Source organism: Lycium ferocissimum, chromosome 2 (genome assembly GCF_029784015.1).
Source record: "Lycium ferocissimum isolate CSIRO_LF1 chromosome 2, AGI_CSIRO_Lferr_CH_V1, whole genome shotgun sequence".
Classification (NCBI taxonomy): domain Eukaryota; kingdom Viridiplantae; phylum Streptophyta; class Magnoliopsida; order Solanales; family Solanaceae; genus Lycium; species Lycium ferocissimum.
Window position 1 is genome coordinate 55,014,311 of NC_081343.1, and position 14,301 is coordinate 55,028,611.

Here is a 14,301-nt window from a genome sequence, read left to right on the forward strand (position 1 = left end):
GGCCTCTGATGGATGGCTTAGTTGATTCTATGGATTTTAGTGTCAATATGGAGCAAACTAAAACTGAAGCATCTTTGTTGCATGAAAATAATGTGGAGAGTTTAGAAGGAATAAGTAGCCACTTCGGTGAAAAAGAAAATGATGAAGATACTTACAGGCATTTTGTTGGAGAGGAGATGAGAGATCATGAAAACGAACCCTCCATGGCTAGAGACGAGGCATCAAATGAATGTGAATTTGGTTACTCTCCATCTTCAGCAGGTTCCATCGATTTGCAATTTAATACGTACCTTACTGAGGCTAATTTTCTAGTTAAAGAAGCAAAGGACTGTTTAAGGAGGCAAGATAGTGAGAGGCATGCTGAGAACGCGTTTTACGAGTCTGCCATATTGCTCTCAAAAGCTATAGATATCCGGCCCATGAGTTTATTGGCTGTGGGACATTTAGGAAATACTTACCTTCTTCATGGAGAACTTAAGTTAAGGATCAGTCGTGATTTGAGAGCTTTACTAACTGATTCTGTATCGGTCAATAAACGGACTAAAATACGTGATGCGCTAGATGATACAGTTCCAAGGAAAGACAAACACCATCTTATCTTGTAAATGTCTGTGAAGAGTGTGAAGAATTACTCATTAAGGCAGGAAGACAGTATAGATTGGCCTTGTCGATTGATGGGAATGATGTGAGAGCCTTATATAATTGGGGGATTGCTCTCTCATTGCGTGCACAGTTGATTGCAGACATTGGACCTGTAAGCATCTTCTTTCAGATAACTAGGTTACTTTAACTAATTTTTTTTGTTCTGGTGGTTTGAACTGAAAATCATCATGTAAAGGAATTAAATCCCATATTTTGGACTAATTTCAAGTAGCATAGTTTAGCGGCTTTGTGCTCTTTTCTAAAGCTATCAGATTGTCACAGTTCTTCTGACAAATTCCAGGGCGCTGCACGTGATGCTGACAAAGTTTTCTTGGCTGCAATTGATAAGTTTGATGCTATGATGTCCAGAGGAAATGTATATGCACCTGATGGTATGAGAAATAACTATTCTTCTATACTGTAATTTAATGTTTTTTATGTGTACTAATCCATGGTCTTCGTTCTGCTTTTTGTTTTGTTTTGATAAGAAAAGTAGGGAGAAGTATTTACCATCACTGCTGAGAATTTTGGACTTATAATCATTCCAGTCATGACCATTGTTTTTAAACTCTTCTCTTCTTAGTCCACTCTTTTGCTATGGAGAGTAACTTACAAGTAATGGAATCTATCGACAATAAATGACCTTTCCCTAGATAGGACAAAGCTGGTGTCATAAGTTCCTAATGTTTTTGACTATTAACTAATGAGAGGACAAAGCTGGTGTCATCTCAGCACCAGCTGATATGCCGGATCACCTAGATAAACTATTGCACACACTTTTTTTGTTTAATCTTCTCTTTCTGCTTCGCTAATCTTTAAGTGGTAAAGTGATATGATATCTTTGGTGAATTTGAAGTTGGAGAATAACAAATGAACTAGGAGGACCGTGCGGAAAGCAAATATCACCCCACCCCTCCGATTTATGGTGCTCATTGTTTTTATGATAAAAGTACTCAGCTGTTCATTGTATAGCTTGGCTCATTGCCCATTGGTACTGGGATCTGTCCCAAAGGAGAATAGAAGAGTTCTGTTTATGGTAACTTACCATGTGGGCTTTAAGACAAATTTTCTTTGTACAGCTCTTTTCAGATGGGCCACAGCATTGCAGCACAGATCTCGCCTGCGGCCTAGAACTAGTAGAGAGAAGGTGAAGTTATTGCAGCAGGCTCAAAGGTTATACAAAGATGCCCTTCATATGGACTCCGATAACCTTCAAGCACAAAAGGCCTTGTCATCCTGCATATCTGAGCTCAAGTACTGGTATAGATAGTCATATGATGAATGAAAGTTATCCTTCGTTTTGACCGTTTGATAATTTTAAGCCCTTGCATAAGCCAAGCTTACACATCTAGCATTACTGTATATTTGAGATAATAAGCAGGGAGCTATTTCTTTTCCTCAAAAATTGTTGCTTCCTACATACAAATTTCTCAGTCATCTGTCAATAATAGACAAAATCAGAATGAAAACTCAGGCTGCTGTTTCTTGATTAGTAAATCAGTCAATTGTACTTTCTATCCTTTAATTTACTCCAATTATATCTAAAGTTGGAAAGGAAACCCTGTCAATCAGCCTTTAAATCTGCTAAAGGTTTTAATTTTCATATATCTGGTAATGACAACTACTAGCTTCAGTTTTAAGGTATTCGGCAGGTTTCGATGTGCCATTAGCAGTTGTATTTACACGGTTTGTGGAAATTCTTTCGATTCTGCATAATTGTTTTCACTTGTCCTTTATTTCATTTTTCATCACTAACGTAGCTACCGGTGTTACTAGAGGTTGATAACTAAACGTAACTACTCGCTAAATTGGAAATCAAAACTAACTTATGTTTACATTTTTTTTTAATGGAGTTGCTGAGAGAATAGGATTTTTTTATGAGTAAAGCCAACACACATGACATACCCACACACAGACAGAGAGTAGTGAAGACATGTTTTTTGGTCTTGTTTTTGTCACTTGCTGGTGTGTGTTATAAAAAGCTGGCATATGCACTTGGAAAGTCTTGTTGTCCAAAACACATATGTATGTAACTGAAACTGGAATTATTTGGTGACTTGACATCATTCATCATATGCTAAAGATGGTAATTTTTCGTCCTTTTTTTTAATTATTATTATTTATAACGTTCGTATACGTTGATTATTCCACTAGATATTTGCTACCTCCACCAACACATGTGTTGTTTATGAAGACTTACGCAAATGGAAGCAAATCACCTAGAGGTTTTTGTGTTTGCCAGGATTTGAACTCTGATATCATGATTTTCCCCAACTTCATTACTGTTAGGCCACACCTTTCAGTGTTGGAAGGATTCTTTTGTTCGCTTTCGTTTTGCTGGTCGTGTTAATTTGGCCAATTCATTTCATAATTAGAGAGTGTAAGATTCTTAATGAAATACAATTAAATTACCTTTATAAGTAGTGAGTTATCAAGTTCTCAAGGAAATTTGCTGTCGCGGTCTTGACTTTCCCTTAAAGCTATTGAAATCTGCCATACTTTCTTAGTGACGAAATTAATAACTTGTTAGCTACTCAGTAAACACAATGCTACCTTTATTTTCCTCCCAAATAATCTTATTCAAAAAGTAATTCTTATTAAACTACCAGACTATCTAATCTATCCTTGCTCAAATTCACTATAGATTAATTAATTATTCAACATAAGAATACTTGAAGATATTTTACTTTGGGTGGTTTTAGCATTACGAAATTGTAGTAATTCTTCTTGGCGTTCATTTATTTTGATAAATTTGATAGTTTTAGAACAAAGAAATTTGTGACAGAAAATTCTTCTCATTGTCCATGCTTTTTATGAAAATGGTTGTGTAATTTCGTAGCACTATACTCCAGAAAAAGACTTTGTTTTCCTTGCCAGAAAGGAGGCATTCATTCATTCAAAGGCCATTCATTAGTTTCTAGATTCTTGGACTAAAATTAACTATCTGCCAAAAAAATTGCGAGCATCTGGATAATTGATTGAAAAGTTTTAGTCCACACAAAATTCAGATTTGTTTTCCTTTTATATACTCATAATATCTAGCAAAAGTCATAAGATTAATACTGATAGGTATTTTCCAAACAGGAAAAAAAAAAGAGAGAGAGAGAAATAGTACTTGATAATAGTTCAAACAAAATGTTTTCCAATCACCTCCAATAAGCCTTCTGTTCATTCAAGCAAAATTTATGCAAACATAGTCGCATTTGAAAGACATTTAACACAATATATATATATATATATATATATATATATATATGGGGCAAATATGTGTTCATTATTGCTTTGATGTATTCTCCCTTTCTGGTTTACGCCTCGCATTAGCAATACTCCTGAAAACTTCCAGAATTCCTTTAAATGTTACAACTCCGATCAAATTATGAGCCTCATCCATGACCCAAATGGAATTAGCACGATGCGCAAGAGCTTGAATCATCACAGCCACCAATGAACTCCATGGATAACAAGTAATGGCCTCAGATCTTCTTGCTGAAGAATATCGACCTAGCACATTAACTTTGCTTGAGCCTGATTCATCATCTGAAGAACAACTCGAAGCAGAAGATGATGATGAAGACAGTGAAAACTCTTCATCTATTAGTTCCACCATTGCCCCAAGTTTCTTTTCTTGTAACCTCGTCTTGACCAACTCGATCAAGTCCTCTGGAGGACCACCATAGTCAATGTAAGTCATGAGATCACCAGCTGAAAGGGTCGCAATTGCTGCTGCAACGGTCTCATCACAGTAGGCCAGAGTGAAGGGAGAGATTTCACCAATCAATCGGTTGTCTTCATCGACAACTGCAACAGAGCTCTGCTCAATATACGCTCGAGTAATGGCATCCAAGGAAGAGATTGCAGGGTCATGATAGCTAACAGTCATCATGTCGTGATTTATGATGTTGACTGATTCAATTGTAAAAGTGGGCATAGGAGAGAAGACTCCAATGGAGTTCAGAAGGAACCGGACAATGTCTTCCTGCATTAGCCAGCAGTATTCAACACCGTTGTGATTTGTGGGACTCAGAGATGATGCTTTACTCAAAAGCTTTTTTCTCGAAGGGGTGCTCCTGTAGTTTTGAATTGGTATAACCAAGTTCTGGGCACCTTCAAGAATGTAATCAATGGCTTCCAGCAAGCTGAAAAACACAAGAAAGACATATGAGAAGTCTGCAATAATATCGAGCAATCAATCTACTATGCTTGCTACTCCAGATCATTTGAATCACATTGATACATCTCACTTTGATCTCATTTATTATAGCTTTGTGGGTTCACAATTATGACCCATAAGTCACAACCATACCAACAAACACAAAATAAATGAGATTACTCTTCTAATGGTAATATGTCTCAATCTCAAACCAATTGGGTCCAGCCAATAATATCAACAACAAAATTAAGCAAAACAAAATGTTTAGCAAAACATCAATTGAATGATACACACATGTCAAGCCTCAAAATATGGTTAGATCTCAATGTGCCAAAGGTTATTATTCACATAAACAAGAAAGCTAAATCAGAAAACGGCAAAGTTAACTGATGAACAAGTAGATCTAGAATTTGAATAAATGAATTCAGAATAAACAAAGTTATAATGAAAAAAGTTGGGATCTTGATTGCCCAAAAAGGGTCTTTTTTCTTTTCAGCATATTCTTTAGCAGTATCCCCACACATTATCCTAATAGTAATTCATTCTACAATTATCCCTTTCCTCCATTGTTTAATCTCACCTCTGCTTCCAAATAATATACGTTCAAGAATCTAAGAATCCATAGGAAAAAAACAATACATAAGCTATAAAACATCATAATAATAATAATAATTCAATGCGGTGGAAAAAAAAAAAAGATCCAAATTATTACCTTGAATTAGGATCCAAATGCCTGACAATAGAATTCCCTATAGGCAAAATCTTGTCCACAGGTGTCTCAAGAGCCTTAGAAGGATCCCTCAAATTCTCTTCTTTACATAAAAATAGAATCACATCAACCATACAGATCTTCCCTACACAGCGACACACCGAATCCTCTCCACCTTCTTCTAGAACCTTCCTAGTATGGTCACAACTCCAAACACTTACATGAGTCTCACCGGATTTTTTCAAAGTGGTCAACGCCTCAGATACAGTGGCTTTAGCCGGAATTGGCTTTAAAGCCGGCTTACCTAAACACAGGTCAGATACCTCACGATTCAAAAAACTTACTGCCATACAAATGCAAGAATGTTTTATACGAGATGCAGACGGTGACCGGAGATTATTATTTTTTCCGGGGAAATTGGATGGATGACTTTGGAGATGATGTGAAAAATGTGAATGTAAGGTTGAAGATAAATGAGGAGATTGAGGTATTTATAGGTGTATATACTGACTATAGCCGGTCACAGGTGACCTATTCTCTCTTTTTTTTTCTCCACTTGTTTTTTTTTTTTTTAAATTACTTTTTTACTACACTTTTTAACGAGAAAGAGAAGGAAGGTTCTAGTGAGATTGTTTGATATGTCGAATCTATCTAGCTGTAATTATTTATTTATCTTATCAAATCAAACCAACTTTTATTTTTAAAATTAAAAGTTGCAGTAATATTGTACGTTTGGTTTGGTACGATTTGGTGTTAAATTTAAAATAGAATAGAAGTACTAATTGATTAAGTTTGGTGTTAAGCAAATAGTGTTTGAATCCAAATCGAATTAATTTAATTACAGGCACACGCATACATGAGGTGATCCAGGTTGTACAGTACTCCTCTAAGAAGAGAGATGGTCAATGTCAGGGATTTCATTATAGTTGAAAAATCTATTAAAAAGAAGAATAATTATGGAAAAAATTAATTAATATATCTTTGGACTTTGAAAATTTATTTTTGGATCATAAGGAAAGGGTCAGAAATTATTTTATGTTGGAATGGATGGAGTATTATTCGAGCCGAGGGTCTATCAAAAATGCTCTACCTCCACGGTAGGTAAGGTCTGCGTACATTCTACCCTTTTCAGATCTCACTTTGTGGGATTGCATAACGTATGTTGTTGTTGTTGGATAGGGTATTATTGGCTATTAATTCGGTAAAAATTGATAGTTTTGGCTTGGGCCAAGTGATTAGTTAGTTTGCCGACATTCAAAATAAAATTTAAATTTTGAAATTGCCTACAATATTTTATGCGTTTTATTACATAAATTAGACAATAATGCTTTGCAAATTGTAATAGGGATCTCATATATAAGTGCGTTATTTGGAGAATATAAAATTTTATTTATATATCAAAATTATTTACAAAATAGTTACCAATATATGGAGTAATTAACTTTGGGCAATTCGCGTAGAATTTCTTTTGGGGTTTCTTTAAATTTTGCCGCTCATATTTCTTCTTTAAATTTGCCTTCATATTTGTGGTCTTTAAGTTTTGCCCCAGCTTGATACGAGGTTTTGGGTTCGAACCCCCGCTCAAGATAAAATAAAGAAATAATTTCGCAAGGCGGTATTGAGTGGAGAGTGTCGCCCCTCCGATAACTTCTTAAGGAAAAACTAAAGTTATGCGGAGGGGGCATAACTTTTCCTCAAGACATAGTTTAGTTATGCGCTATGGAGCGAAAACTTTTCCTTGGGGGAACTATGCGCATGGGGCACTTTTAATTAAGGCATAACCAAAACTATGCTTAACTAAAAAGTGTGTGCCTTGAAAAGTTTTTTAAAAAAATGTCTCAAGGCAAAAGTCCGCCATAAGCATAACTTCCTGGTTTAAAACTAAAGTTATGCCGGAGGGGCATAATTTAGTTTTTTGCCTTTATGGGGCAAAACTTTTCCTTAAGGAATTATGCCTTATAGGGCAGACTTTTAATTAAGGCATAACTAAAAGTATGCTTAACTAAAAGTGTGCCTTGAAAAGTTAAAAAAAAAAAAAAAAAAAATGTCTCAAAGACGAAGTCCCCTCCTCCGCATAATTTATTAGGAAAAATAAAGTTATCGGAGGGGGCATAACTTTTCCTCAAGGTATAATTTAGTTTTGCTTATAGGGGCAAAATTTTCCTTAAGGAACTATGCCTTTAGGCCTTACTTTTAATTAAGGCATAACCAAAAGTATGCCCCTAACTAAAAGTGTGCCTTTAAAAGTTTAAAAAAAAAAAAAAAATGTCTCGAGGCAAGAAAGTCGCCCTCCGCATAACTGCTTAAGGAAAACTAAAGTTATGCCGGTGGCATAACTTTTCCTCAAGGCATAATTTAGTTTTGCTTGTATAAGCAAAAATTTTCCTGGGAACTATGCTTTATAGGGTATACTTTTAATTAAGGCATAACCAAAAGTATGCCTTAACTAAAAGTGTGCCTTGAAAAGTTAAAAAAAAAAAAAATGTCTCAAGGCAAAGTCTGCCCCCTCCGCATAACTTTGGTTTTTTCTATGATTATCTTTGATCCAAGCATACACTCTCCTCACTGTATTGCCTCGCTTTAAATTATTTTTTTATTTTATGCGCCGAACGGGGGTTCGAACCTAACGCCGTATCAAGTCGAAGAGAGAAACTTAAAGAACACAAATATGAGGGGCAAAATTTAAAGACCACCCCAAAAGAAGGGCAATCCGTGCAAAAAATTGATTAACTCTAGTAAAACCGTCGGTTAGATGTTTTCAATTTTTCCATAGCAAGACAGTGGGCCCTGGAGGATTCAAAGTGATTTTATGGGCTTGATTAAGATGTTTACTTACCTATTTTCATCAGCAGCTAGATCAGTCATCTAATTGAAATCACATTAATTAAGTTAGATTTTAATTTTGGTATTTAGCGTAACGTAATAGGTAGTCTGAACTGTGACAAAAATAGGTCAACAGAACAATTAAACGGTAGAAACTGAAACTTAGCTTAATTAGTTGTTGGAAGATATTTATTATCTGTGCCCACTTTAGTATACCACTTGTCAAAGCAGCGGTGCGATTTAAAAAAATCAAAAGCTGTATTAGTCCTAATGGTCTGGTAGGTAAGAGCGATGGATGCCGCTCGTTAATGTTAATTAGGGTTATTGGAGACTTAAATAGAATATCGTTCACAAATTTACGTTGTTCTTAGTTACAGATGTGATAATTAGACTGGTCTTGTTATTAATATCAATTAAGCTAAGTTAAAAAAAAAAAAAATCAATTGAATCCCTTATATTAGAATTTTATACTACATACCACACCAATTTTTTTTTTTTTTTTGTATGTATGAGTTTTTTTAATCCCGTTGATGTAAGTGAAAAGATAAGCTAAAGGGAGTTTAGAAATTGTTTGATCAAATCTTAATTGTGGCATTCTTAATTTTTCTTTAAATCTTCTTATTAATTAAAAGTTATGGTTCCGCCACTTGTGAAGGACCTACTAATTTGGTGGAATCGCTCATATTTTTTTTGTCATGTATAAAAAATTTGTACTCAATAGTAGTGGCATCTAGACTATTAAAATATGTTGGATCAGAAATATTTTTCAAAAAAAAAAAAAAATGGAAATACCGTCTTCTTCTTCTTCTTTTTTTTCTTTCCAGAAATTTGAATCGAAACTATAGTCATGTTGATAAGCTTTCTTCAAATGCAATGTCCGCTAAAGTCTTTTTTTTTTCCGCTACAGTTATGCAAGTGAAAAGCGTAAAGAATTCAGATTTTTTTTTTTTTAATTGAATCTAATGGGGTCTAAAATGAACCAAAATAGATGCTCATAAGGATGTATGTAACCTATCGCAAATTAATTTGGAATTGAAGCGTATTTTGTTTGTTGTATTTTTTCAATAATTTAGTATCCACAATTTTGTACCACCTTTCTCTTTCATATATAATTTCTTTATCTATGTAAAACATTTATAGATACTTTAGTTCTAAAACAAACGCCATGTGCCAGTACCGAACTGAAACAAATAAGTCATTAATTAATCATATTATATGTAGGGCCTATGAGCTGTATTCGATATTAATGTCAAATCGTGATACGGTCAAGTACTAACAATATATTCCAGCTGTATTAAAACTTTCTGTGTCACACGTCGTTATAACAATTTGTCTAATGTTTTGCCTTGCCTATAATAGTATTGATTGTATGTATTGATTATAAGGATGTTTTCAGAAGAACTCTCTAGATCCCTGAAGCAATAGAAAATGAAAGGGGCCACTTACGTGAGATTTTCGAACTTTGATTATTGTTTTGTCATAACTTTATGATTTGGATTAAATTTATCGTTAAAAGAAAGAATTTCATAATTATTTTGTTTCATAATTATTTTGTTTTTCATTTGGTGTTCGGTACTTGCATTTGAGACCGATTATATCCGAATTCGCGCTGCGTAGGGCCCCATTCTGGACGAAGCACTCTCTACAAAGTATTTTTTCAAACCCAGAGCTCGAATCCGACACCTCTAGTTAAGGGAGGAGCAATCCCTACCACATCTTTGCTGATAAGAATTTCATAATTTTAATTATTCGTGTATCGTTTATGACTTTAACATGACTGCTTGATTGGATCTAGATGTAAAATGAGCAAATGGCCAATAGTACAGTGACTACAGTCAAACCTCTCTATAGTGGCAGCGTTTGTTCGAAATTTGTAGGTTTATTATAGTGAGATATTGTTACGCATTATCGACATTCGATATTTAGATCTCATTTTTGTTATAAACAAAGAAATACTTTCAAACAATTAACTTTTTGTACTTTTTATGTTATAAACGAAAACAATATACTTGTAAATTTTAAAATCTTAATTGATTTTCATATCTCGTAAATTAAAAATTTAAAAGACTAATAAACTACTACTAAATCCATAATTAGTTGCACCATACAGATAAAGAATTAAAATCTATGGAACATATGTATTTTAAATTAATTGAGAATTTAAATATTTCAAGTTTGATGTAAGAACTCTACAATTGTAGGTTGTTTCGTAAATTCTAGTCTCTTAGTGATAATATAACGCTTGAACTAACGAAGAATTTTGTCCGAACTTTCAACAAAAGGAAATTTAATAGGTTTCCAGAAGGTTATTTAAAGTCTTAATTATCTTCTTATCTCCAAGATGTGATAGGTTGAGGGCTCTTCATCGACACTTTTGTTGTCACATAATATATTTCTTACAAAATATTATTACACGCTATTTGAGTATGGTTGTTATAGAGAGGTAATTTTACAAAGAGTGTACCGCTATAATGGATGTCATTGTTGTTATAGGCAGAATGCTATTATAGAGAAGTAACATATAACATGAAAAATCGGTTCCGAAGAAAATTAGGCCGTTATAGTGAAATGCTGTTATAACGAATGACAATTATAGAGAGGTTTGACTGTACTGCTATTCAACCAACAATAAATGATTTAATGAAATTTTCTACAGTAAATAATTTGCCGCGTGGATTACCAAACAGGATGTTTTCTTAAACATATTTTAGGAAAGTGGAGAAGGTCCAGCTGAATATTGGTGAAAAGAAGAAGACCGCTAATGTCTACAGAAATATTTAAGTTTGAATTGTGACCTTTTTACTTTTGATCTTTAGAAGGTCAACTCCAGGGGTCATGTTTCTCTAGTCCTATACTTTACTTTTAGAAGAATTTTCAAAAAGAAATATTTCTCTTTCAAATATTTTGGTTGATTTGAGCAAACGCATGAATTTTGTGTCAAAAGCCTGAATTGTCAGTTTAGATATTTGGAAAAACAACTGTGACAATATATTGGTATTTTTTTAATCTTATTTAATTAGCGGCAAAAAGGAGAAAAAGAAAAGCATAGAAAATGTACCCTTTTCCAATTTAAAATTAAGGCACGATCTGGTTTTGATAATCTACTCTGAGATATTACAATACAACCATTTGTTCAACTTGACAAGGAGATTTAACAAGCCAGCCATCTAATTTGTAGAATAATTTAACTAAACATTATAGAAATGCATCAAAGTTTTGAAGGTTCGTTTGTGTTCCAAAGATACTAAACGCATATTGAACCCATAATTTAACAGTATAATAAGTTTAAAACTGAAAATTTTAAAAGTTGAACCCGTTAACGTTTAATTTTGGACTACATCAGATAATCTCCCGCCCTAATCTAAAAGTGAACTCGGGAAATGATAAACTCTTGCTATGATGTACTTCTTTTTTTAATGCGCTTTATATCTCGTGAATTTGAATTAATTAAGTCATTGAATTTTTGATATACGATAACTCAGGAAAAGTAAAAAGGTTCACTTCGACCACAGAAATGATCACAATAGAACTTTGGCCAAATTCTTTTGTCGCTACAAGAAGAGAGAATAAAATGGACAAGTTGCTTGACTTGTAAAGATGGAAGTATCATATATATAATTGCAGAGCGTATATTTTATTAGATTGCTAATATGTGGAGCAAAGATTTTGTGAAGAGAACTAAAATTCCAATTGAGTGGGAACTTTGTCCATTTCTATAGCACTACAAAAGTAGCAAGTTGGCCTTTTAATCAGCGGCGGAAGCAAAATTTTCACTAAAGGGGTTCAAAATATAAAAAAGTAAACACACGAAAAAGTCAAAAAAGGTTCAACGTCTACTATATATATAAAAAATAAATAAATTTAACCATGTATAAATAGTGTAATTTTCCACCGAAGCTTCGCCCCAGCTTTTAATGATATAAATCGTACTATGGAATTATCTCAAGGACAAGACAATCAATTACAAGTGAGAGAAATAGAACTCAGAATAATTGAGAATATGCCGCACCACTATGAAATTTTCTTCAATGCTGGTGGACTTTACACTAAGTGACAATAAAACCAGAGTTTTATTAAAAGCAAATCATTAGTTGTCCGTATTCGTTTTAAAATTCGATTAATTAAGATTTACGCCGGAAAGTTTTATTTCGGGGAGTAAAGTGTGTTGAGTGTGCGAACAAAGTACCACATTGGTAGTTGAAAGAAAAAAGAGCTACTTATAAGGTGTTGGATGCTCTTAATAATGTGAGGCCTTTTGGAAAAAAACGTGCGGCCTTGGCCCAAAGCGGATAATATCACATTATGTTAAGAATATCTTTGGGTCGTTTAACCCAACAACTGCTATCCAAACCAATGGTTTGGCGGGAAGAGTATGAAGATGGCGAAATGTGGCGTAGGGCTCGGCTTAGTGCCTTTGCCTGTGTATGGGCCGATTTACGATCTTTACCCATAGCTTTGGAGACGCATACACGGCCTTTGGGCTTCGGTGACCGTAAATACACCACAATGTAGGTGGCACACAGACATGTTGAATCTCTGACCTGTGAATTATGGTAATGAACCATGTGGAACTTAGTTCGAGGGGGAGATTGTTGGTGTGCGAACAATCTTGGCGTTGGTATTTGAAAAGAAAAGAGTTCTTATAAGGTATTGGATCTTTCTAAATGATGTGAGGCGCTTTTGGGAAAACGTGCGGGGGCAAAATGGACAATATCACATCATGTTAAGAGTATTTTTGGGCCGTTTAACCCAACAAAGTGTTCCCTATCAAAGACGATTTTATTCTTAGAGCTCGGACTTCAAATCTCTTGCTACGGATGAAAAGTATGTTCCACCCTATCATACCCGTTGATGATACTTTACGTTTTCGTTTTACATAATTAGATTGCTAACGTTTTCGCTATACATAATTAGATTGGTAACTACATAGTAGGAAAGACGTAATTGAACATAAACGCGAACAGTTCAAATCCTAACCTCTTGATCAGTGTATTGGTCCTATTGTATTTTTCGAGCTCCTGAAAATGACTGACATTCTTCTATCACATTTTTGTTTATTTATTTTTGTAATTAATTACACAAACATATCTAAATATAGAAACAAAAACATTTTGTTTTCGGAAGTTGAAGTGACCACATTGTTACCTGTTTAAAGAAAGTGTATATTTGATTCTTGGGCATTAGAGAAAGTTTTTCATTTATAAAAGTAAGGTAATTTATAAACTTTCTTTTGTTTGGTGGTTTTGTCATAAGTATTCTTTGTTAGAACCTAGATTACAAAAAAAGAAAAAACAAGAAGGAACTAATTGGAGAATGAAACGTCACAGACAAATTCTTTCATGCTCATTATCCAAACACAAAACAAGTTTCTTCCCAAAATTTCACGTCATCACTCTTTTAGAGTTGCATTTTTTTAATTTATTTGAAGAAAAACACGAGATGATTAAGAGTATGATGGTTGCTAATTGCAGTTGTGTACTCTATCAAGAAGATTACCTAATTTAATATTCTTTCTGTTTTATCTAAGTTGAAAAATAATAGAAAGCTATCAATGTATAACGTCAACATCGTTAGCCAAATATTTTGTTAGTACTGGATTTTAAAATTTAGATTTCTACATCCCGTAAAAAGGTAAAAGGAAAAAAATTAAAATTAAGAGAAGGTCCTACCGGGAGTCGAACCCAGGTCGCTGGATTCAAAGTCCAGAGTGCTAACCACTACACCATAGAACCACAGAGCCAAGGCACTTTTGTTGTTTGCTGTTCACCAAATTATATTCAACAAACTATGTGGTGGAGATTGCTTGATCACACAATGGAAATCGCCTTCATCTACCAAACAATAATTTATTTTTTCAAAAGATGTTAAAATATCTAATAATAAATAAAGGGAGAATAACCTATATATACATAAGAATAGGGTATAAATAATCGCTAAATTAGATTACAGCCCATACATATCTAATTCATACATTACA

General features: G+C 34.0%; 1 protein-coding gene, 1 long non-coding RNA gene and 1 other non-coding gene across 3 annotated transcripts; 1 reads left to right on the forward strand and 2 right to left on the reverse strand.

Moving 5' to 3' along the window:
• Window positions 1-17: 17 nt before the first annotated feature.
• Window positions 18-2,201, forward strand: LOC132045425 (uncharacterized). Its single transcript, XR_009412412.1, has 3 exons — window positions 18-754; window positions 944-1,034; window positions 1,722-2,201. It is a non-coding gene; the product is annotated as an uncharacterized LOC132045425 (long non-coding RNA).
• Window positions 2,202-3,764: 1,563 nt separating this feature from the next.
• LOC132045431 (CBS domain-containing protein CBSX5-like) lies at window positions 3,765-5,976 on the reverse strand. Its single transcript, XM_059436015.1, has 2 exons — window positions 5,505-5,976; window positions 3,765-4,778 (listed from the first exon to the last, which is right to left on the reverse strand). Exons 1-2 carry the CDS (start codon window positions 5,849-5,851, stop codon window positions 3,917-3,919), a joined length of 1,209 nt encoding a protein of 402 aa, XP_059291998.1. The 5' UTR covers window positions 5,852-5,976; the 3' UTR covers window positions 3,765-3,916.
• An 8,008-nt stretch (window positions 5,977-13,984) lies between these two features.
• On the reverse strand, window positions 13,985-14,056 carry TRNAQ-UUG (transfer RNA glutamine (anticodon UUG)). The gene has a single exon. It is a non-coding gene; the product is annotated as a tRNA-Gln (tRNA).
• Window positions 14,057-14,301: the final 245 nt, after the last annotated feature.

Coding starts and splice junctions, on each gene's coding strand:
- LOC132045431 (XM_059436015.1), bottom strand. CDS start 5,851: ATGGCAGTAAGTTTTTTGAATCGTGAGGTATCTGACCTGTGTTTAGGT. Junction 4,779..5,504: donor CATTTGGATCCTAATTCAAG/GTAATAATTTGG, acceptor TGTGTTTTTCAG/CTTGCTGGAAGCCATTGATT.